Source organism: Equus przewalskii, chromosome 22, assembly GCF_037783145.1.
Source record: "Equus przewalskii isolate Varuska chromosome 22, EquPr2, whole genome shotgun sequence".
NCBI lineage: Eukaryota > Metazoa > Chordata > Mammalia > Perissodactyla > Equidae > Equus > Equus przewalskii.
This window is the reverse complement of record NC_091852.1, coordinates 5,013,669-5,039,427: the sequence shown is the minus strand read 5'-3', so window position 1 is coordinate 5,039,427 and position 25,759 is coordinate 5,013,669. Positions and strand designations below refer to the sequence as shown.

At 43.2% G+C, this 25,759-nt stretch overlaps 1 protein-coding gene across 43 annotated transcripts in view; it reads left to right on the top strand.

The window, feature by feature from the left end:
* NTRK2 (neurotrophic receptor tyrosine kinase 2) overlaps nucleotides 1-25,759 on the top strand; it is a 345,658-nt gene that overhangs the window by 114,010 nt on the left and 205,889 nt on the right. For 7 of the 43 annotated variants that reach the window (XM_070590407.1, XM_070590411.1, XM_070590410.1 and 4 more), the window contains 2 exons: nucleotides 8,405-8,472; nucleotides 19,385-24,426. The exons of 27 other annotated variants lie outside the window; for them this stretch is intronic. In XM_070590407.1, coding sequence (XP_070446508.1) covers nucleotides 8,405-8,472 — 68 coding nt within the window. In that variant the 3' untranslated portion in view covers nucleotides 19,385-24,426. Of the gene's footprint in view, nucleotides 1-2,075; nucleotides 2,265-8,404; nucleotides 8,473-19,384; nucleotides 24,427-25,759 lie in introns of those variants that run through there. 9 more of the 43 variants (XM_008521442.2, XM_070590415.1, XM_070590414.1 and 6 more) reach the window with 2 other exon arrangements.

The window sequence follows — 25,759 nt, the reverse complement described above, 5'->3', positions numbered from 1 at the left end:
ATCTGGGGAATCAAGACAGAAACCCCCTTATGATTGCCAATCTGCACTGATAAAGCAATTATTATTACTAAAATGAACACTGGCTAAAAAGTGGTTTTATTAATCAATGCATTTCCTCTTCAATTATTTCGGTGTCATATTTTAGTTAACTCTTTCCTTTCAAATGTAACATTGCCCCCTTGGGGTTTGCCTAGTAGTGTCAAATCATATTCTGTTTACTTTAGTATTTATTGGCTAAGTTGAGCTTTTGAGAATGAAGACTCTCTAACCTCCTAACGTGAGAGAAATGTGAGCTTCTTACCTTCTCTCCTGATGGGAATGAGTGTCACGTCCTCTTGGCACTGTACAAAAGGACTTTGATGGTGGCACAACCCAATATTCAAAAGGATGACTGAGAGATGAAAGGGGGCCTGTCCCATCCCTCCAAAACATGTGTTCTCTTTGGTCCTCTCATGATTTGAGGACTTTGACCAGAATATCTAGATTAGCTCTTATAGTTAACTGTCTTTCTCTAAAATTTATTTACATTTTCTTATGTCTCACTTAGCCAAAAAGGACTATAACTGACTATTATCTCTACAAAATTCCAAAGCAAACCTTAGTTCCATGCTGACTCAGAGGGACAGAGTTCCCCCAGGGGTAACAGTCATTGAGAAGAGCTCATCTTCAGAAAGTTCTGGCTGTAGACACATCAGGGGAGACACTCTGAAAAGTTCCAGAGAACGCATGTGGTTTCCAGTCAAAACACCATGCAAATATTTTCAAATGTTTTCTTGACCTTGGTATTTCCTCTCTATACATCGGTAGAATGATGTTTCATTATTTATTTGGAAAAAAAGCAAGTGGAGAAATTCCTCTTTCTGACTGGATTTTACAATCCTATGAGGCAACACCCTGGAGATTAGATTCTCATATTTTAGAAAGAAAGCCTTTTTTAGAATTATCTCTGAGTTTGAAAGACCTTGTCTAAAATCCAACTGAAGCTTGAAAAATGTCTAGACTCTTTCAACATATATAGCCACTGGGAAAATGGTAAAACAACAAGAAATGGTTTCATTTCAGATGGGAATTTATTTCTTTTAAGCTTGTCAATGAACAGACAGACGTTTGAGGGGAAGTCTCTTTACCCTACAATTCCCCAGCCTGGGAAGAGAAAGTTATTTTTACTCCCAGTTCCCATCATGGAATGGGAAAGAGAAAAATCTGATTGTTCTTTCATCGAATGCTGCTGAATTATCCTCCTCATTTCAAGTATGAACCACTGCAGCTATTCCACTGTGGAATATTATGGGCAGAGTTAATTATAACTGTTTAATGAGGCAGATCCCAATTTTCAGTAGATTGTGACACTTCATACATTAAAGAAGAGAGACAGTTCACATTTTTCTTTAACTGACACTTGGTTAATACTCTTCAAACAAGTTTGGGATATACTGAGCTGATTATGAAATGGGCTTTGTCCTGTTCATAAAATACTGCTATTAAAATAAAAAATACCAATGTTGTTTTTCTCATTTACTAGCTCCCTGATGCCAGTTTCAGTTTATTAAGGGATCACTCAGTAAAAATTATCATTAGATTTCTTTGAAGGCCACTAAGTTAGTAGAAAAAGCACTGCCTTCGCCATCAGTCAAATTCAGATTAAAATCCCTTCTTTGCCACCTACTATTGTCTTTGAACGATAATAACAGCAGTATTACTAATAATATTATTTTCTGAGCAATTATTGTTTTGAGCCATATGAAATTATCATTTTTCCAGGCTAAGACAGTGATTAAATATGGGCATTTTCATATGTTCAGACTAATGCATGTATTAAGACATCGTACTGGGAGCTTTATAGATGTTTTCTTATTTGAGTCTTCCAACACAGTTTTAAAGAAGATGTTATTATCACCATTTACAAATGAGATCACCTAGCCTTACACAAGATTAAGAAAGTTGCTCAAGGTCACAAATTAATAAGGTGGAGATTGAAACTCTGAGCTATTTTTTGACCTCAGTGTTCCATATCCTCTCTGTAAAATAGATACTATATAACTCCCCTGAGCCTTGCTTTTCTCTTCTGTAAACAGGGAGAATACAAATATCATGAGGATTTGATGACACCTGTGAAATGCTTCCCACGGTGTCCATCATGCAGTGGACACTTCATAAGGTGTAACTGTTGTCACCATCAGCATCACCACCATCAGGGTCTGACATTTCACTTAAGGATGTGTACAGAATATGCAGAGTGAGACAATAAAGGAAAGCAACTCGGGGGTGTGTGTGTATGTGTGTGTCTGTGTGATATTGCTGAGAGGCCTCTTCTCTATTTACAGTAAATCCTTGCACAAACTATAGTGGTTTGAGCCTAACACTTGCACATGCATTTCTCCCACTTTGCTATTTTCAAAACAAAAGAGAAATAGGGCAAAAATACCCTGTTGAGAACAGAGGTGTCTGACAAATTGGCTTAATTGAAAACAACTAAAAAAAACCCTTTCAGTTTAGGGGTTGGGGGGGAATCAAATTAGCCATGGCAAGTCTAAGTGGAGGATGTTATTGATGGCCATAGGCATGACCTAAATTGCAGAGTGTGAGTCATAATGAAAGTACTACTATTTCTGTGCTACTAATTGAGAGGCAGCGATTTTCCATATGGTGAGGTTGGGGATGGTGAGTGTGGCCACCAGGAATGTCCTCCCAGCTGTGTCCCACAAATACTGTGCTGCCTTAGGCCCACTGCCTGCCCAGGCACAAACGCAGATGATAATTTTATGAAATATGGTTTTGAATGTTTTTTTCCCAGAAGACATTTAATGTGCAGCATAGATGTAAGCTTATACTATACGTGTTGAGATTCTGTAATGGGAAGGAATTTCCCTCCGTTCTATTTCAGAAGGAGAGGACAACAACTAATCTTCGTGTTGTGGCTCACAGAAATGACTATGAATAGGGGTCAGCAAACCTGGGGGCCAAATTTGTTTTTGTAAATAAAGTTTTATTGGGGTACGGCCACATCTCTTGGTTTGGCATTGTCCGTGGCTGCTTGCTCGCTAAAACGGCAGTTAAGGATGGTGGCATTGGAAGGAGACTGTGTAGCTGGGATTCTTTGCTACCTGGCCCTTTTCAGAAAAACCTTGCCAGGCCCTGCTGTGGAACATAGGGAGGTTTCCGACAACCCAGTTGACTCCACGTAAGCTCAAGCTGCCTTCTTTTCATGTCCAGTGATACAAGTTCAGCAGGGAGGCTGGGGGATCTCCTGGGTTGACGTGTGTATCTGTTGGGGGGCTGAAAATACCTACATGAAAGAATGTTTTAGCCTTCACCTACAGCATTTGGCAATAGGTACAAACCACATGTTGAGAGAAAGAGAGAAGACATTGTATCTATAAAAATACCACATTACAAGGAAGGAGATTAGAGAGAAGTTGTCCAGAAATGAGGATGAGGCATCACCTCAAAATGGTGGCATCCTTGTCCGTTGCCATTGGTGCCTTTGTTTATGGGATGGGTCAAACACTGCTGTCCGCTCTTTATTTTCCTCTCTGGGAGAGAGAGTCAACAGGTTAAAAAGGCAATTCAGATTGGCTAACAAAATGGCACAGCAAAAACACCCCAATGCAATGCTACTCTTTGAGCTTGGATATAGGTGAGTTTTATTGGCTGTTGGAGACTGGGCAAGTTACTTATCTTCTTAGTTTCTCATCTCTAATATGAAGATGAAACACACTTTAAATGAATTAACTTATACAAAGTGCCTTACGCAATCAGGCACATTAGAAAATGTTAGTTACTCTCCTTTGTCTTCTCTCTTTCACACACAGACTTTTATAATCATGATAGAGGTGAGTGTCGGCCAAGGAGGGAAATGCTTGGATATAAAGGGTCTTTGGAGGTCGAGGATGAAGGCTGAGTCTCATATTAAGCAGGTTGGAGTCCTTTTCTCCGTGTCTTGATTTGAAACACAGGCATCTCAACTTTATTGACTTATTTCCATCTGACTGTATTTGGTGAGAAGACAAAAGCTCAGTGAAGGAATATGGTAGACAGAAGTGTGAAATCTGTGTTTGGGAAAACATTAAAACTTCTGTCTAGTCCAGGATTTGGAAACATCTGTGGTCTTTATTTTCCTCTCCCTGAACTCGCTTTCTACCTTGAGATCTCTTAATTTTGTCATTTCATGTAAAGCTGTCAATTTCAGGGATCTGCCCTCCCCCGCAGGGGGTGGGATGGGTTTGGGCCTTAGGGTTGGCAGCCTGCCCCTGGGATCTGCCTGGCCTTTGGTCTTTCGCATTGTCCTCTACGCTGGATGTCTCCACTGGTGACATTCTCCAGCCTGCCATGGCCCCCAGCATCAGGTCCACACAGGTCATTCTGTCTCTCCTTTGTCCCAACAGCTTGTCTCATGCCCAGAGACAGTCTTGACCACCTTTGTGCCCCTCCTGGGCGCACAGCGCTCTGGGCTCTTGGGAAATGCAGAAGGCTGTGTGAGGCCATCAAGTACGCAGGTGCAGGCCAAGCATTAGTGCTGTCTTACTTCTGATGCGGGGAACATATCTGGGGCACTGCTTCCTAGGGGTCTTGGTGGAAGCAGCCACAGTCTTCTCAACTCTCCAATCCTCAGATGTCCAGGGTGTTCTGTTGGTTCTCCCTAACCCAGGATTCGGTGTGACTCGCTGAGTTACATAGTCACACTGCATCTTTTCTCTACTCAGCTCTCCTCACCTAGACCCCCCAAAATTTCTTTATCTCCTCACTCATGTATGTGAGTGCACCTTCCCTCCCTCAGGGTCACTTCTGTGACACTTTGAGGCATATGGGGAGGTTTGGCTGCTCCCCCATGGCTCCCTGGTGTCGTGAGGTGGCTGTTCTTAGGGCATTCCTGCCCTGGCTCTCCACCCAGCCCCATGTTATAGTCATTCATCACTTAACAACGGGATATATTCTGAGAAATGCATCATCATGTGATTTTGTCATTGCGTGAACATCATGGAGTGTACTAAAGGAGAACAATATTTCCCACCCCAAAATGTGTCTCTCTGACATGAGGATTATTTTAGGATAATTATTTTTTAAGAAACAAAAAACTCAGAAAGTTTTTCTTGTTACCCTCCTCCCCCCCCCCCCCGACTCCACTTAACTGCCTAAAAGAATTCAGATAAAAAAACCTGTCTCAGGAAACGAGCTCCACCTTAGCATAACATGAACTGGGTGGCAGAGAGGGAGGAAACTAGAAAAGTCTGTTTGTTGGGCCCCCTCTGTGTTCTTCTGTTTCTGTGTGGCCAAACAAACACTTCTTTTCCAAATGTTGCTCCTTTTCACCTGCCTGTGAATTGCCTTCCCTCCCTTTGAAGTCTCTGACTCTCCCCACCTCTCACATCTTCTTTTTGTCTTTAGCTGAGGATGATTAGTCATTTGGACTAATTACTTGGTTTTCCTTCATTTCTCCCATTTATTAAAATTTGGTTGTTTTTCTACTATGAATCTGTGTCATGTCTATTTAATTCTTAGACTAGCCAGAAGAACCTGGAAGGGTAGAGGGAAATTTCTTCCTCCCCTACATACTCACACAAACCTAGATGGTATAGCCTATTACACAGCTAGGCTCTATGGTGCTAGTCTCATGGGACCACCATCGTATATGCAGTGTGTCATTGGCTGAAAGCCCATTACGTAGTACATGACTATATTATAACATGAGTCATTGCAGAGAGTTCCAGGTGCCACACAGATGCTGTGGCGTCACTTGAAGGCTGATTCCTTTTCCTTGGCAGTAGATGGGACTCTTTAGTTTAGAGTCATTGTCTCCCTTTCCCTCTCCTTTGCTCTCTCCTTCTCCCCTCCACCCTCAGAATAACATAAGTAAGCCCAGAGCCTGCTTGAACTGTATCACTTAAGATTGCGTTGGCTGAAACAATAAACAAACAACCACTGAAACAGATAGCAGTTTATCTGTTTCACTTGGCAAGGATTCCTGGATCCAAGGCTGTTGTAGTGGCCCAGTGATGCCGTCACGGACACTGGCTCTTTCCACCTTTCTGTTCTGCTGTCCTTAGCAAGCAAGCCTCTTCCTCATGTTCGTGACCTTATGGTCTCACAGTGGCTGTGTTTCCTCCAGCTGTCAAATCTACATTCCAAGTAGTAAGAAGGAAGGGCAATAAGGCTTTCTTCTGATGAGTTTCGCCTTTCAGTTCAAGAAGAGAGGACCCCTCCACCCCCTGGACTTCTGGCTATATCTCAAGGGCCGGAATTACGTCACATGCCCACTCTTAGCTTCAAGGGATACTGGGAAATCAAGTATATTGGCTTTTCTCCCTCAAAGGTAAAGGAAGCAAAGGAAAAAGGGATTATGAGTGGATTTTGAGTAGCCAGCTCACAATGTTTGCCAAAGGTCGGATAGAGGCCCTTAGAGAGAGAGCAGTAAAGCTTTTTCAAAGATGGTATTAATCTCTGATGTCATAGGATTACAATTTATTTAGCTTCTCTGCAAGTTGAAAAACTCTTGATGATTCAGATAATTAATTGCGTGAGGAATTGGTTTGGTGGAGTACTTGGGCACCTTCTATGAACAAAAGAATTGCCACCCCATTAATAGTGGAAACAAGATGGGGTGGTAGGAATCATATTTCACCGTCTCAAGGAACAAACTTTCTAAGCCCGTTAGAAGAAATCTCATGAAAACAGTTGATGAATTACATAATTTTAAGTTCTTCTTTTCTTTTGGGTGAGGTTGAATTACCCCCTACCTGCCAAAACATGCTAAAAATGTTTTACTGGCTTAATTTCAATTCCTATATGTATATGAAAGTAATAAAACTACATTTCTTTAAACATATTTTATAATTTAGAGCTTTTCATAAATTCACCCTGGCTTTTCTTTCTAGTGTACAATAAATTAGATCCTACTGTATATTGATCATATCTTGGTAAGATTATTGAAACAGTATGAACGTTCATCTAAAGAAGAAGCTGGAGCTGGGAAAAGGTAAAGGAAATAAGGCAAAGGCAATCTCAGGGAGGTGGTTGCATTAATCAAAGGTCAGCAAACCGCAGCCAATGGGCCAAATGCAACCTGCCATCTGTTTTTATAAATAAAGTTTTACTGGAACAGAGCCAGCTCCTTCCTTTGCGTGTTGCACGGCTGCTTTCCTGCCACAGTGGCAGAGTGAGTAGTTGTGACAGAAAGTGTATGGCCCGCAGAGCTGAAGATATTTACTGTTCAGCCCTTCATTGAAAATTTTGCCAGCCCCAGCGTGAGCAGTCGTGGTGATTCCATGATAACTCAACATAGCGCCTGGGCTCCACTGCCCCCCAATGTGAAAATCAATTTAATGTTTAGGTAAAAATAAAATAAAATAAAGTAAAACATGTGGGTGATGTAGCAGAAATGCATTCAGAATTCCCAGACCATGTCAAAAACAACGGATCCCGTTTCTGTCTGGCTTCCGCCTGTCAGGGGAGGCGCCTGCACCACTTTGACCTTGCATTCCAGTTCCGAGTCTGCAGCCGGCACGCACCAGGGGCCCCGAGTTGCCCTTTGCTGGCCCTGTGCCCTTGAGCAACTTCCTCGAGCTTCCAGAAACTTATGGTCCTCGTTTCCCAGATGAGAGGGCGAGACGGGCTGGGCTGCATGGGCTAGATGGTCTCTAAGTTTCCTTCGCTAAAATTCTCAGACTTCATGATGACACAGATCATTTCTTATCTGAAACAAGAGGATTCTTTTTATTCACGGTCTCAGCCTAAATGTCTTCTCCATTTGGTCTGTGTGTTGACCAGGGTAGCCCACAAGTTAGACTTGTCTCATTAAATGTTTGCAAGTCTTTTTGACCATGAAACATTATTTCAGAGGGACAAAAGCTGAGAGCTGGGGTCCTCAGGTGATAGAAATAGATAGCATTTGGTATGTATTATGCGCCACTCTTCTAAGCACTTTATATGTATTAGCTTTTTAAAATCTGCACAGTAGCCCTAGATTAAGTACTCTCGTTAGCTCCATTTCACAGATGAGAACACTGAGACAGCTTGTCCAGGTCCCTCAGTCATTGCACATTCTAGCTTCCGAACCCATACTCTCGACCGCTCTTCCTTCTACCTGGCTCTCAACGGCTCAGACTTTCTCACAGCAGCAATTCTTCATCTTCACAGCAATTAAGGGGGAAAACAGTACAAGAAATGGAGTTTGGAGTTCCTAGAAATTATGGACACTTTTGAAAACTAGAACAAGACTTTTTTCATTTACCAAAAACCTACTCTCTGCCATCAAGATCATCCTCAGAGGCTCTTTTCCCTGCCTCCTCCTCTCTGCAGTCAGATAAAAAGAATTTAGGACAATAATTGAGGCAACACAGGTTGGAAACTGGGTCATTTTTGTGAAATCATCCTTCTTTGCCAATATCATTTTTGAATTCTTTCTCAGAATTAAACAACAAACAAGCAAACAAACCATGTGGAACAATCTGTGGCAGATGGTTATTTCGGCTCTAGGTGAGTTTTTGTCATTATACTCTGGGACAGAGTAACTATTGCTTTGGATAATCATCTGTTATTTTAGTGAACTGCCAGCTAGGAACTATTAGAGCTACTGTGGTTCAGGATGGGGATTTTTTTTTTCCTAGAGATTACACATAAACTGTCTCCATTTGAATTCTGTATAATTTTAGATACCATGCTACTGAGTATCAACCAGAAATCTCACAGTTCTGTTGGGGTGGGAGAGGAGAGATGAAATCAGGCTTACAGAATGAGTTAGCCCTCTTCCCAAGGTTTAGCTTCCACTGGAAAATAAAGCAATAAACAGCTAAACCATGGTGTTCATTACCAGTGCAAGTCCCTAATTAATTTATTTTATGTTAATTAAGTTTATAATTATATAGTAAAACATTTACTTTCTCCCTCAAGAAATTGACTGAATCTTCTGAAGGGGCTTTGTGACTGTAATTTAGGTGCAATTAGCCAGTTAAATTTAGTTAGGGTTTGGTTCATTTAACTGCTGCTGGAAGATGCTAGATAGGGAGAAACGTGCATCGCCTCTGTAGCAGCTCTAGATCTGGAGGACGTGTGACTGGAGGCTGTCCCCTGGCCTTCGGGCGGCTGGTCCAGGTGTCTAGGACAATTGCAAGCTGAAAATCAAGGTGTGGTTTCATATTTATCATCTATGTGTATTCCTTAGTTGTGGAACTGTAGATTCCTATAACTGTGGATGAAGGCAAAATTCTTTTGCAACTTTTTCTTTGTGGTCCTAGAATAGGAACTGAAGCCATGGAGTGCTTCTCAAACATTTTGCATACCATGGGTTGAAATCCCTGGCACTGGCCAGCCTTCAGACTCAATGACATCCCTAGCCAGTGGCCACCATTTTGGCATCAAAAGACTCACACCATTGACAATGGTGTGAGAGGGCCCGTGGCCACCCTTTGGATCTGACAGCTGTGGTCCAGCGTAGCCCTCCTCCAGCATCCCCAGGGCTTCTAACTGAGAGGTCCACACTTGTCCGGGAGTGTGAAGATGGAGTTTTTGAGCAAAGTTCCTTTCTGTGACTTTTTACTTTATATCTCAGGACAAGGAGTCTATTAGGCTAATGATTTCAAGTGGAGTTGAAAGTCATCATTTGCAGTGGCTGCTGACCTGATGGTGGGCAGAAGTTCACTGCTCCTGATGGTGAATGGAAATCTTGGAAGCACCAAGGCATGATTATTCTAGGGAGTAGCACAGGAGTGTCAAGCAATCCCCTAGTGATTGGTGCGGCAAGGGTTCATGTACGTTCAAGTCCCCTTGGTTCTCAAAGCATTTATTTCTTGGTGGGTAAGAGAGGTTCTTGCTTTGGAAAGGAAGCTCGAGAACTTTTTGTCTTACAGTGCTAAGCCGAATTACATACGATAATTTTAAAAGGCGTGTTAGTGTCCTGTTATCATAATGGGAGGAGGTTTATTGCTGTGTGATTAATGAATGAAACATGTAATTAACTCAAACAAAATATGACCACTTGGCCCCCATCTACCTTTCTGTTCTCATCTGTAAAATGGAAGCACTGACCTCCTTTTCACTTCACAATAAGCAAATGATAGCCCTTGTCCCAAAAGAAGTGTGTGAAATATGATTCAGACATACGTGAAAAGGTGTATGGAAACCAGATTTTTATAAATTGTCATATTTCTCTTGCTTACATTATTGAATAATATTTTCAGAAATGATATATCTTCACTTCAGATTGGCACTTAGCTGTAATGTTCTTTGCCCCCAGTTCTGTTATGGCAGACTAGAAACAACGACAACATAGCAACACAGATGAGGGGAGGGTTAACTTTCAATAAATAAATACAACTTAAATTAGGTTTTTAAAGAGGAACCCATGTCATATTCAAATCTAGAACAAACTTCCACTAGATAAATAAGAATAGTTATATCAGCATATACCTCAGTTCTTCCCAGTGCACAGGAGGAAATAGAGAGTGTTGGAAATGAGGCTAGGACCCACACATGCAAAGCAAGTGAAACAGATGAGAGAGAGAGGGAGAAGGAGAGAAAGGGAGAAAGAGAAAGAAATTGGAGAGAGAGAGAGAGAGATCCAAAAGAAAGACATTTGGGCAGCCCAGAAAAACAAAATAGGAAGATGAAAAATTGGGAGACAAAAGGGAAAGATACTTGGCTACGCAGCCTGGACGAGGCCAACGTTTGTGGAGGAATATTCCAAACTTATGAGCTTTAAGAATATGGTCACTAATTGGTTTGAAGTCATGTTGCCCATCTACAGCAGTCCTAAATGGACTCAATGAAGGTGGACCAAGGTGACGTTTAACCTGTGGGCTAGGAGTTTATCATCCTGAATATTTTTTTTGTAAATCGTATGTTTGGTGAGACATAGAACTGTCTTCAATGAGAGGGATCATTTCAGTTGTATTTTTTTAAATCAATGGGATAGTTTGGTATTTCCATGGCTTGGTGCTTTGTCTAATGTTAATAGTCATATTGCTAGCAACTGCCCTGAGTTGAGGAACCTGTGTATGGCATGGACAGTATTTGGCTCTCATTAATTCTAGCCATCACAATAAGTTAGATTTGTTTCATCTCTGTTCTAGAGTTGGGTTACTGAGGTTCAGAGAGGTCCCCTGACCTGGCCAGGGTTTAACAGCTCAGGAGGGGCAGGGGCAGGATCCAGACTCAGATTTCTCTGATTTCAGGCTGCTTCTTGCCGTCTCACCAGCCAGCCAGCTGGTTTTCTTCTGGGCATCACCATGGAAATGAGTTCTTTAGCACACAATCGCCAAAGAAGATAAATATGTGGTGTGACTGTACTTATTAAAATTCTAACTCCAATGGTAGCTGTAAGTCAAGTTCTAGGATCTTATGTAGTTAAACGATGAATGATAAATGGCCATAATAATGAAGAATGAAGGAAAAACTAATTTATAATCCAGTCATTCCTGGCATGCATATGTAACTTTACTCTGTCCTTTCATCTATGTGACATTTAAGATTTTTACTGCGTTCTCATAAAGCGATGCATTTGTCCATCACATCTTTGAATGCCTCTTGTGCTTACATAGATGTGATTTCTGTTTTAAACTAAGAATGCGTGTAGAGTTACAAGGTAAACAGCCTTTCCCTATTAATCACTTTGACTTAGCAAAGAACTTCCTGGTAAGTTTTGGACAGCATTCCTTAAAATAATATCAGATGTTTGGATACATTACATTTCCATCTAAAAAATTCTAGAATGCATTGTTTTCCCAGTGTCTTGGTTCTGGTTGATTCTTGGCATGGTTGCTCTAATTCTTAACCAAGCTGTTCTAGTTGATGTACCATATCTGCCATGCATACTTTATTTAAAGAGGAAAATAAATAAACTGTAAAATCTGGTATGTGTGTGTAAAAATGCATGCTCTTTAAGCTCCAAAGTTTTCTTCACATATAAATTGTACCTGAAGCAAAGAATTATGAGGGGACTTGCTGAGTTCCAACATGAAGGAATCAAGGAGGAGAGAGAATCTTCCATCTTTCAGAAAGGGGTGTTGCCGTGTGAAACTGCTGGGGCTGGCACATGTCCAGCTGCTGTAAGATGCTGCTGAAATGGTATAAGGATAGTGAGGCGGGATGGCATAGCAGCATGGACTTTTTCCAAAATGAGCTCTTTGAGCAAATAAAAATGTCGCTAACAGCAGAAGCTTCTAGAACTGTGGGTTTAGTTAAAGTGAAGTTGGGGGTTCTATTGGCTTCCTCGGTCTGAATGCATATAAGGCTGTGAGCTGGGATTGACTTTGCACTTTTCAAGTTTCCTACTGAGACTATAGTAAGCTCTCCCTTTTACTGAAATGGTTTTTCAAAATGGGTCACCTCCTACTAGTAAAGAACAAGCATAGCTATTGGCTGTGGCACCAGAATCCTTAGGATTCCACCTGATGTGAAAACACTTTTGGAGCATAGATCATGTTCTTGGTGGTGTGAATAGGCTGGTACTCTTTCAGACTGATGAGCAGTTCTGGGACATGGCCTTATAAACTTTGCTAGCAGGGGGGATGCTCAGCAGGGTTTTAGTTGGATATGCTTCTGTGGGGTCCAATCTGGGACTTTTACAATTTACAGAGGAGTGTCAAGTAATGTCCCAGGGGGACAGACTAAGGGCAAGATGAACCACCATTCCAACCCAGCATTCCCCATTACATCTCAGGTGCTGTGGAAGAGAAGCACTTTTTAATTCTTGTTCTAGCAAGGTAACTTCTGAGATGGTGGAAGTCTTTCTGTTAATGGTTGTCCTGGGGAGAAGGCAGCAGAGAAAAAGGACAGTTTGGGGAAGGCCCGCCTTCCTGCCTCCTAATCTTCACCTGTCTCTGAGTTTGGGCACATCTTCTCTGGATAAAAGGCTGAGACAAGAGAAGTATCTTTGAAGACTGGCAGCTTCCCGTGTGTGCCTGCAGCAGCTGGAAGAGGATCTGCGGCCCCACTTTGGTCTGGGAGCAGGACCCTGGGCAGCGGGCTGCAGTCGTTGCTTGTAGGGGCTGGGCAGTGAGGAGGCGGCTCTGGATGTGTTAGCAACACACAGGAGAGGGAACAATCACAGGGCTGGGAAGTGACATGAACTGGACTCCTGGAAAAGCCAGAGTTAAGTCCTCAGAACTGTGGCAGTTTCACTTTGTCGGCACCAGATCATAGGAGGGCAGTTTACCTTCCAGGATGTTGCCAGACAAAACAAAGGCCTTGTGTTTGATCCTGTTCTCAGCAGATTTGAGTAATTCATGTTCATTGTGGTCAGTTCACGAGGATCATCAAGGCCACCTTTCTTTGTTTGCACTCTGGAATACTTGGTCCTTGGCTGAGCTTTCATCATCTTGTGCACTTAGCTAATTTAAATGGAGATGAGATTTATAAGGTACCTCCATTCAAGTGAAGGTAATTTGTTTGACTTTCCTCTCTGCTTAATTGGAGCCATTAGTGGCTCTGACTTCTGGGGCTTTGCAATAATAGGCGGAGATACTGCGCGCTGAAGCCCCCTGGTCATTGCATCCTGAGCAAGTAAGATTGCTTGGAGGGCCTAATGAAAAAGTGGGGCTCCGTGACAAATTTTTCTTTTACCTCCTCTCTTCCTTCTAGGATCAGCTTAAACTTGTCCCTGGACTTGTAGTCCTGCTCTGATGCCTTGTTAGCTCTGTTTTCAATCTCCAATAATTGTAGTCACTCTTTTTTGTGCTTGAAGCCTGCCAACTGCATCAACAGCAAGAGTTTTTCCTCCTCCTGCTCTTCCTCCCTCCATCTTTTATCTTCACCATCACCACTACCACCACCCTTGTTATTATCAGACAGGTGCTGGCTGACCCATGTCCACTCGTTTTCGCTGCTTTTTTATGCATTATTTACTTTTCTGTAAATTTATTACCAGATCCATTTTGATCTGTGGGCCATAGTTTTAGCCGCAATTGAGTAGAGCCAAGAACTTAGATTGTGTATTTGAGGTTCTTGCAGGTTTTATGTCATTATAGGTTAACTGGGTAGTAGGTTTTGTGTCATTTGTCTCCTATTTGGACAGTGTAGGTTCCAGTACTCTGGCTTCATGTACTAAGAAGGACCACTGGCTAGAATATTTTGGCAAAGACAAATTTATTGGCAGCAGCAAGTACATGCTATTCTATAATGAATTTACAATGCCCTGCTATGTGTACTGAATGTTGGAGTCGCTGGTGAGCCTCCCTGGTCTGAGAATTGTGAAACAATGTCGTTAAGAAGATGTCATTTCACGTTACCAGGAGCTACCCTATAGATTTTGCAAATGTCCTTATTGAAGTAAGCCAGAAGGCTAGACGCACCCACAGTTCTTCAACCTGCAGGTTGTTCAACACATTGATTCGCGTGTCTCACTGTATTTGTAGTAAAAGCCTTTTGAGTATCTTAATCCTCCTCAAACCACGAACTCCATCTTTTTTTAATTTTTTCTACTCCACTTATAGCATTTTTAGGTGATTCTGCAGAAAGAGGCAATGTCATCAGTGTTTGGATGTGCTACCCATCCTGTGGGAAGTCCCTGACGTGGTGGTGGGTGAGCCCTTGGACACTTATCCTCAGGTCCTGCTGATCAGATCACATCCTCCTTAAAATCACTGAATTTTAATTGTGCAATAGCTTTGGCTTTCCTTACACGTTCGAGCTTTGCCAAGAACTTTGTGTTTCCAGCTTTAATTTTCAGTTCATAACTAAACGTCATTTTGTAAAGTCAAACCAGAGCTTTACGAGTCTCACTGACCATCCTCAGCTACTCATTTTTGTTTGTTTTTTATCTCCAGTTAACAAATGGACAACAGTTTCCTTTGTCCCGCTCAATGCCCTCTGTAATTTTGATCACTGTGAGAATTAGAATAAACTAAGTCTAGCACCTTTTCCCCAGGAGCTTAATATGCTTCAGGAGGCACCACCGCGTGTCCACGTGTCTGACTCCGTAACTTTCAACATACTTCTGAGCAAATCTGTGATTTCGTACAGGAAGCTTTGAAGTGATTTTATTAACCCAGCTAAACCCAGTGAGAAATATAGATCCTACATTGTGCTGTATCCTCCCCTCCCCTCCATTTTGGTTCTGTTGTTGAGTTCTCCACTAAAACTCCAAGTTTAGACATTATTATTCTGAAATTTAAAGTGCATTTAGTCCTTAGTATTGTGCAAGGCAGTGCTGGCATAGAAGAGGTACAGACATTCTCTCTCGGCCCTCCTGTGGCTTACACGCTGGGATTCAGACAAGTAAACAGAAAACAGGTGTTACCAAGGTACAAAGGCAGGCCATGGGCCTGAAGGGAAGAGAATGAAGTTGAAGTCAAGAGGCCAGTGAGCTAAATACTCTCAGGAGATGGAGACGGCTTCTGCACTGAACCCTCAAGAATGGTCAGTGTTTCTATGAGGGAAGCTCGCTTGGTGGAAGGCGATCTTAGGAGAAAGGATGGTGTGTGGACAAAGCACATCCTTGGGAAGGAAAAGGGGTGTCCGAAGGATGGTTAAGCCACTTCTGGAATGAGCACAGAGAAGGAAGCACCAGGACCTAAACTTAGATATTGGGAAGTTTCTGCTACACCACTGTGAAAGATGGACTGAGGATCCAGAGGTTCTGAGTTTAGATTTCGGCTCTCTCACTCCATTCCTGGGTGACCCTGGACGTGTCACAGCAGCCATGTGGGTTGAGTGAATCACCTATAAAATAGAAAAGGCACAACAGCAAGGGGTAGTTGGTGCAACAACCAACAGATTTTAAGTGTTCCACCAATGTCAAATTGAGACAGTCGATGTTTAAGCCAAGGGGCTGGTATAAAGCAGAATTGCACCGAGCACAAATCTAACTTTGCAATGGAAAGCTTTTTGCATCCGCTGTTTTCTAGGCACTTAATGTGATGAGAACACCAGAGTTTATTCTTTGATTTTACCTATAAACATTTTCCAGAATGCTCAGGCAGCCTTTGCTTTGCTTTCCAGTGAGGTAAGCCCCTCTACTGGCACCCTGGCCACCATGCCATCTCCAAAGTGGCACCATGCACATGGACGTCCCCGTTGGCAGTTTCCTACTTGAACTCTTCAAACGACAAATGTGATAAAATTTGCTTTTTTAGATAGCAGCTGCATCTTTCTTCCGTTCCCTTCGCTTCCTTTCGACTCAGCAGTTTTCTTTTTTGCTCCAGATAAATTGCTGTTAATTTAAATGTACTGCAGATCCTGGCCGTTTTCTGGCTGATTGCTTCTGAGTAATAGGAGGAAAATGTGTGCGCGTTTGAATGTAAATAAATCTAAATGGGTCGGAAGCCTATGGTAAAGAAAGCACAGTGCTTCGCTGACCTTCAGCCTCCTGGTCCCTCCCTCTCATGAAGTCAATGAGCAGGTCTGAAATCAGCAAATCGTGGAGACTGACTGATGGTTAGGGCACATCCGGGTTTTTCTTCTCTGCTTTCAACTTTCTATCACATTTCTCAGACTGCACCTGCTTTACCTTTGTTCTTATTTAGCTCAGCTAGTGTAAGCAGTGGTGGCAAAGTTTCTCCAGAGTCGCTTTTGATAAAGGAGCTGTTCTCTCCATAACTCCCATGCACCGTCGGAATGCTGCAAATGCTTCAGAATGTCACATTGTCAAAATATCTGTATTTCAGGCTCAGAAGCTAGACAGCTCGTTTGGCTGCTAAACCCACAAGATGTTCAGCCATTTGTTGTGGTCTAAAAACTTTCCCCGTCACTAGGAGAAAATAATTATCTATTGTTTCATATCATTTTGTGGCCCCTGTCTTGAGTTTCTAATAACAGGAGAGGGCACAAGTCATGAGATCCTGGCAGGTGAATTGGAGCCTTGATTGAATTTTGCTTCAACCCCTTAGAAATAGGAAGCACTGGATACGTTGCCTTATCAAGAGTCAATTCTTTAAATCAAACTTACGTTTCAATATTTGGTGGTATATCTTTGGTGTACCAACAGTATGTGAAGACCAAGGGTGTCCAGAGGACCCTGACCTGCCTTCCTTGGAAGGGCGGTGGTAGTGACGGTTTGAATGCAGACACTGCACGTTGCTTATCACTATAACAGCTGGCTCCTCCTCATACCGGAGGTATCCCGGTGTTTTTATGGTGGCTTCACTGTTTTTATTGCAAGGACGTGAGGGGCTGAGATATTCTTCTTTGACAAGAATGCATTACGAAAGGGAAAGCAGGGGAAGATGGAAGAGGGACACTTGACATCAGTTTGAATAGGGGCAAAGGCAGTTGCAGCCTGAGTGAGTAGCAGTCCAAAAGCACTTGCATGGAGCAAAGAACATTCTTCCCCAATTGAAATATTAAAGAGCCTGGAAGAGCATGGGGGAGGAAATGGCAAATAGAGGCAAAGTAAGGGTGGCCTGGTTCCCACTGTGAGTGCTCTGACATGACTGAACTCTCAGGGTTCTTGTGCAATGGAAAGACATGGAAACCAGTGGAAAGAAGGCTTACTTTCACAGTTTAGTTTGTTCTGTTAGTATTTTTCTTAATCAAATGCCCTTCAAAATTGAATGTGCAGAGAAACTAGTCTATTGAATCAACAAATCTTTTTGTTTGGGTGTGAGGTCTTCTGTTTGTCTCACCAAGTTTCTCCTGTTTTTATTGGCAAACTTGACATCCTAATATTAATCCTGTTGTTTCAGTGGGAAGGAATTTGAGATCTACCCTCTTCAACCTTGAAGGAGTAACTCAGGTGTTTGGTTAGTTATTCCAATCGGGCATGCTCGTCCTCCATGCCACAGCGCACTCTCAACCTAGTGCAGCTTCTGTTTGCCTGGAGGCTGCTCTTTTCGAAAGGGGCTAGAGACAGATGTGAAGGAGATTACTCAGCACCACTGTGTACTTCCCAAATTCTCAGTGCTTTGTGGGTGATTAAATCCATAAACGATGTTTGCAGTCCGTACTGAGTTCTTATCCTGAGACTTGGAAGGGCGGGAGAGAGAAATGCCATGGAAATTAAGCTCCATCGACTCTCGTAGTGTTGTTGTAAGTGACGATACAGATTGGTGGTGGTAATTACAGCTCTGGAGGCAGATGACACGAGCACTTGGCAGACCAGACACCAGGTTGAGGAAGATCGAGAGTCTGGAGGGTTGGGTTGAGAAGCGCCTTCCAAAGCTGAACTTGAAAATGTCTTGGAAACGTCTTGGGGGTTTCTACTACCACGTCATCTATTTTGTCACTTATGAATCTGATGAGGATCCATGCAAATGACACACAGAATTACATGTAACAGAGTCTTCCCTGTTCCTGCTGGGTGTTCATAAGCGTGTTTGGAGACAGTTTGTCCTTCCTGAGCAGGGACACGGCAGGTGGCCACAGAATCAGAGTTCCAGGATCAGCATCTGTGCTCCATCACACATGAGCTGTCAGACCTTGAGTGAGCTGCTCCCCTCCCTGGGCCTCAGTTTCTCTCCAGTAAAGAGGGCGCAATAATAAAACCTCTCTCATATGGTTATGGTGAAATTAAAAGACTTAATTTGGGCAAGGAGCTTAGACGAGAGTCTGGCACAAGGGAGATTAGCTGTGACATTGTGCAAGTTATTTACTCATCTTTCTCTGTCAGTGGGGCAGTGAAGTGTTTGAGGTCAAGGAACTCCATTTTCTTCATTTTTGTGTCATCTGTTACAGTGTCTACTATTTGAACAGTGCTCAATAAATGTTCGCAGGACATAGTGTTATGTATATATCATACGTGATATGTACTGTACTACATCATTTTGTATATATAATACATATACACGCAATATACTACATGTTGTATGCTATATATCATACATTATATAATAGATATTATGTCTATATATGTGCATGTGTCATATATATGGTATGCTACTTAATTAAATTTAGGCAATTAATTAATTATTTAATAGTAGAATTCCAGAAAAAATCTAAATCTTCATGTGGTCCAGTATTTTACCAGCTAAAGCCAGCGAGTTCTCTGATCCATTTGCTGAGTAATTAATCAGTTATTTTACAAATAATTTTGTAAAATTAGGTGGGGAAAGAAAATCAGGACTTGGGTAGATATTGTTGAGTTTTATTTTTTTCCCCTGTATGTAAAAATTCTTCAGGGGTCATCTATATTGCACACAGACTTCTCCTCCTTAGATGAAGATGTCAGCGTCCCACGCGGCTGTGGGTGGAGCTGTGGACAGAGATCCTTTCCATTTCTTTCCCGTGTTTCATGTAAAATCGGTTTTAAGTTTAAAACTAAGTTGCTTGATAATGAGATGCCTGTTTTCTCCCAGTTTCTGTTCTGTTATTATATACCACTTTATGTTTTAAAGCATATTCCGTATTGTGTCTTAATTTTGATGTTTATGTATCATGTTCTTTTAAAAGTGATTATATGTTAATTTCCATTGATTTTTCTTTTGAGCATGACTCATGTTTTATTTTGTGTTTCTTTTAGGTTTTGTTTTGTTTCATAAGATCCCCCTGGATGGGTAGCTGAAATAAAGGAAAGGACAGAGAAGGGGCTGTGTGCTTGTGGGTGGATGCTGCCTCGTAAGCTGGACTCTTGGGACAGCGGTGGCCTCCCCCGGGAAGGGCTGCTGTCTGGGGTTTTCTGGTAGCTGTGGGTGGTGCCTGCAGGACGCCCGCAGACGCAGACGTTGTGAGCTGTGACTGGGGACACCAGTGCAGAGGCGGCTCACAGGCAGCTAAGCAGAAGCTCAAGAAAACGTCTTAAATCAGTGCTTCTCTTTTGTTCTTACAATCGTTCAAATACAAAATTGAAATGAAATTCCTTTGGATTATGCTTCCCTTCTGAAAGGGGTGCTGTTTGACTGTACTGGAAATGTATTGATTTTTATTGTTTCTGTTTATTAAAGGTGAACTGCAAAGTTAAAAAAATCTAAATTTAGGGGCAGATGTAAGTGCACACTAAACAGTTTAATCTCCATTTAACGTGTATTTTAGCATCCTTTTCTGTTGTTGTTTAATCAGTGCTGAGTTCAGAAAGTTTCACTTTCCTATCCACAACAGTGACTGACAGAGTTAGGGGCATGGACATCGTCGCTGTGGGAACTCGGTGATGTCACTGAGAGGTTCTTTCCTTCACTGGCAATAAAGGTCCAGAGTCATGCAATCAACGTAAGGATTTCCTTAAAGTTTCTCATCAGGCCGACAAAAGACCAACAAAAAAGAAGCTGTTGGGTAGAGGGCTATAGATTTAGGCTAGGCATAGTCAGTTTCAGAGAAACTATAAGAGAGAAATATATGCATATGGTGCATTTGTTCTTTCATTTGCCCTCTGCGATCCACCTGCTTTTTAGAAGTTTACAGAGTGAGGAGGCCGCAGCATCATGCTGTTCCCGTGAAGACCTGCAGCTTTTCTACTCTGAAAAGGCCTGCGAGCAGAATGGCTGGCCTGCTGCGAGCAGGAGATGATATTCTAAGAAGGATAGTCCCCTACCATCTACTGCACCACTGCTGGGGTCCCCAGGCAGGGCAGCCCTTCCTGACCCCAGTAGCACAGAGGTGGCAGATCACTAATGAACATGTGCTTGCTAACGTCCAGCCTCATTGCTGAGAGGGCAGCCGTAGAGCTGCAGAATCCTGTGTCCTGCCTTAGTCTTACTGTGGACACCTGTGTCACTCCCTTGACCATCGCGGTGACCTTGGTCTGCTTTGTTCAGTCTGCACCAAGCAGGATCCCTGTCCTTCAGGAGGTCGGGGCTGCCCTGCCCCACCTCCTCTCCCCTCGCCTCATACCCTGCTTGCTTGGGGAACTTCAGAGCCAGGCCTGGAGCATTTCATTCGAAAACACCATCCACTCTGACTGTTAAGGTATGCTCATGGATGCCATGGCTGAATTGGAAACTTATTGATGTTTTTAAAAATTCTTTTTTTGGCAAAATAGTTACTCAAGTTTTGCAGTTCAGCTTTAAGGGTTTATAGATTTTTAACTAGTCCAACGTGTTTGGAAACGTTGTCTTGAATCCTGTGTAATCAAGGCATTAATCTTAATAAACCAGGATCCACTTAGGCACCACTTGATATAAAAAGATGGCCCACGATGAGTCTTTTCTACTGTATCTTTTACATTAGCCACTGAATATGCTGTCGCCCGATGCAGGCGTTCACAGAGGCCTATGGATTACAGCATTTAACTTGGCTATTCCAGCCCAAGCCTGAAGAGGGGCAGTTTTGCTGAGGCATAAACAGGCTGCTTGTTCTCAAAAGTTTTCTTTCCAAAAAGCCGTCTGAGTGTGGGGGCAACTGGTCCTCAGCTGGTGTGGGGAGGTCTGAATATTTTCTGAGTTCCCATTTTCTTGCTCGCTGTTCAGTGACAGTTCCTGTCACTACTTAGATTTTGGTCTTTCCCAAAGGTGTTGGTTTACAAACAGGCCAGCTAATTGCAGAAACCCTGAACCCTGACAGAAAAATGAAATTCGAACTGTGAGCCAAGCAGAGGCTGTCAGGACAGACAGCCTTCTTAAATATCAGCATTCAGTACACTTTATTTTAAAACACATTATTCCATGGAGCCATAAAAAGGTGATTCTTTGTTCGAGGACTATTTTGTAAGTTTCCCAGACCGAAAAGGAAAAAAAAAACTTGGATATTTGTACTCAACAGCTAGAAGAATTGCAGGGTGAATTTTTGTTTTAAAATAGAGAGAAGTGGACAGTTAAAGCAATTTAATACATCAAAAAGCAGTTGACATCTCCTAGGGAACCATGAAAACAGCAGGCTGTTAGAAAATTGTTTCATACGGTTCTGGTGTTCTTTGCTTTTCCTTTTTTTAATCTCTGAAGACCAGTCAGTAGCATAGCTTCTCGTTTCTGTCCTCTAGAGCACCCCTTTCACCCTCTGCTTTTCATGTCCCTGTAAGAGATCTTTTCAGAGCTTCCCAAAGACACCTTATCACGTATTTTCACAGCATTAGAAAATGATAGGCGGCATTTCTGCTGACATCGAGTCTGTCGCCTTCCAGTGAGGATCTGGCGTTTCATGCCAGGTGGGGGTCCTCAGTGAATGCCGTGTGCTGGGTGAGTGAGCACCCACCCCAGAGGGGCCCCTGTCACCAGCCCCAGCCAACTCATGCCTCCTGGTTTCCAAATCTTCTGATTCTTTAAGAGAAACTTGAAACCTGGATTTTTATGTGAAATGTCCTTATTTTTGAAAAGTTGGCTCAGTTATTTTTAAAATGTTATGTGGGCCAACAAAACATGTCTGTGAGCTGCCAGTTTGCTACTTTTGTCTTAAAACAAGATTATTGTTCTTTCATTGTATCCTATCTTTCCTTTGCAAATGTACCTCCTGACATTGCCCTTGAGAGCTTAATGGCCACTGAGTTTAGCCCCTCACTGATCTGCACTGTGTCACTCATTGTCGCTGCTCTCTCTTCCTGCCTGGGAGCCCTCCTGTGGCAGTTTTCCCTCCATCCTCTGATTGGGCCTACTTCCATGAGGCAAGAGGCAACCTGGTGAGCCCTTCCTCCCGTTTTCTTTTCCCCGGGATCCCTGTCCCCTGGCCTGCTCAGGAGCGGCCAGGTTCAGATGGGACCTGTTCATAGGTGTCCTTAATGTACCCATGCGGCCATTGGTCGGTGGAAAACAGCTGTATCATCTTCGAGAGGTGTCGCTGAGGCCCTGTATCTTGAATTGGGTCCCACTGAGACCTTCCAAGGCAGCTGAGATGGACTAAGGAGCTCCCCCTGTCATCAGATGAGCCATCAGTCTGAGGCCAAAGAAGGTCCATCTCTCAACAGGAAAAGCGAATCCCCACATACGTAGGGGAGACAGCCCATGCAGGGGCTTCGCTCCTTGTCTCTAGCAGGGACAGGTTTCATTTTCCACCCAGTGAGCGTTCTTTCCAGGAGTAGAGAGTAGCGATGAGAACTAAGTAGTCTCAGCCCCACCCCGCAACCCAGAGCAGAGGGAGTTTGCTTTGGGCTCCGAACCCTTCAATGGATCCTGAGTTACACCAGCGTGGGTAGGGCTGAGGCGCCTCCCCAGAGCAGAGGCCGCTGTGCTTGGGCAGTTTGAGGAGGGCACAGCTCGAGGGTCAGGAGGTCGGGTCACAGCCAGGTGTGAGGGCACGCTCCTGCCTTCTCTCTCCTCTTTCTTTTCTCTATTCACTTAAAATCCCTGACTTTTTTCTCCCTCTCTCTGGCATTCTAACTCGACTCTAAGACAAACTGAGAGTTTATTTTTATGTGCTTTATTGGTTGCTTTGCACACAACTCTTTTTTCATTGTGGAATGGAACCAAAGGACTAAACAGGACGTGTGCTCACTCTCCTCTCCCTCCATGGGAGGGCAGCCAGGGTCCACTGCCCCTGGCTCCAGTGCGTTCTGTCCACAACGCCTCCCTTGGTTTCCATCTAATTTCCTCACACGACAGGAGACACTCATTTCTTCTTGTTTTGTCCAAACTCTAGATGTAGAGGGAGAGCAGCTGAAGAGAAGAGGTTTCATATAAGCCAGGGTGTTTGCAGGGTTGCAGCATCCAGCCACGTGGGCTGTGCTGTTCTCATCTAGTGGAGGTCAGTGGGGCCCCCTGGGGCTGTGCCACTCAGCAGGCTTGACTCCCAGGGGACTAGGCAGAAGCAGCCACGCTGTTAAGTGTGTTCTACTGCATCCACACGCCTGCAGCACTGGGAACCAGGTCACGTTTATTCAAGGGCACCTGGAAGGTTCAGGGCTCTCCTGGACAGGGCATGGATGCCATTTTTTGTGGGGTGCTGCCAGACTGAATTAGGTTAACAGAATCCCAAACCCAGAGAGTGACATGAAAACAGCTGTCACAGAAGGCAGCTTTCCGCTCCAGGCAGCCAGTTGCCTTGTTCTGGTCCTCAGGGACTGAGGAGCCTCCAGCCATCTGATTTGATAGTGAGATCACTCCGAATTTAGTGCCGGCTCACGCTGCAGTGTGGCCTCGAGACGGGCGCTAGCGAGCAGCCGACATAGGTTGCCATTGGCTGTGTCTGAAGTCTTAGTTTCCATGGAAAAGGAAAATATGTGAGAAGCAAAGAACAGAGATTTTTCCATCACCTTTATTTTAAGACACTCCATTTATGAATGGAGTACAAACAAATATAAAATAACGAGAGATATTCTATTCACTATGTCTAGGTATTTCAAATCATCACATTGTACACTTTAGATATCTTATAATTTTATTTGTTAATTATACCCCAATAAAACTGAAAGGAAAAAAAATAGCAAGAGATTCCAGAGAAAGAGAAATCCTTGGGGTTCACTCATTTCATGTTCAAATCCATTTGCTGTAATCCATGGGCAGTCTGTGAATCATTCTCAGGCCCTGTTTTTTCCCCACACTGTTCCAGGTTTTAAAGTCATTTTTTTTTTCACTTTTCCTGTAAATAATGGATAATCATTTTTTATTTTATTTTTAAATGCTGTTTTAACAATCTGGATAGACCATAAATGTACTTGCTGAGTTCATTCATTTTTTTAACAAGCCAATAAAGTTTTATAATTCATTTCCATGTGTCTTGCATTCTCTGTAGGGCCTCATACACCTGACCCCCTTCCTCCAACACATCCCGTCACCCTGTGTGTGTGGTGGTGTTCAAGACTGAAGGCATTAGATGAAAGAGCGTGAGAAACGTCACTTAGAGTTTGGGGGAGTCCTCAAACCCACAATGGATTCTAGAATAGATCTCTCCCCACCAAAAAAGGCTTTTAACATTTCCAGCAATGTGAATTATACATTCACTAGATATATTTTCATTGGATAAAAGGGAATCCTAAAAAACAAACAAACGAAAAGTTTAAGGGAATTTTTTTAAAAAAAGACAACCTACATTCTGTGGAAAAGTCCTTTGGGATTTTCAAAACTCCGAGTGACCCAGGTCCCAGCAGGAGGATACACTCAGTGCCCTGTCGCTCCATGTTAAGGGACTTTGTAGTCAATGAACACCATGACTTGTGCTTTCATCGACGGGGAGGGGGAAGAGGACAAATGAACACAGACATGAGACGCCACCAAACTGCACCTGTTACCGTGGTCCCCATACTTCCCGTCCCTTTTGTCTCTATCTCCTAGCTGGCCACGCTGTCCTTCCTCATTTTTTTGTTTTCAGGATAGGACCTAAAAGCAAAGTTTGTAGGACGTCAGTTCTGATTCATTTGAGCCTGCTTTCACCTTCTGGTAACCTTGAAAGGGTTTTGCTCCAAATTGAAGACTTAGATGTTGGAAAAACTGATCCAGTGTGACCGGATGTCTCATCAAGCCAAGCACACCAGTCTCTTCCAAGAGCCTGCGTAGTGCTGGAGACTTGTGCTTTTTCCAAACCCCTTCTCAACTTGCTGAGTGGAGAACAGGTTTCAACTGCCATTTAGAGGTTGTATCATAATTTGGGGTGGTGGGCACTGGACCCAGACTACGCAGCTCTGAATCCCAGCCATGCTCACAAGCTAACTGACCTCGGGAAAGCTATTTCACTCCTCCACGCTAGGTTTCCTCATTTGCAAAGTGAGATTATGATGATGGGAACAGTGCCTCCCCACTGGGCTCTTCCGAGAGTTGCATGAGATGGCGCATGGGGGTCACTGGGCGTCACTAATAAAAACACGTTGAGAGACTTGGGTTTGCAGTATGCTTGGCTACGCTGCAGTAAATGCCCTCGGATCACAGACTCACTTGCACGTATTGGTCCCATGGTGGTTGCATGGGTGCAACTCATGGAGTGAAATGAAAGGGCTTCACCCACTAGGTCATTCTGCACATGGTCCAAGCCATGAGGGCCACTTCGGGGCTTTCTCAGGAGCTGTTGTGATTTTGCTCCTACATCCCTCACTCTGCCCAGGCGA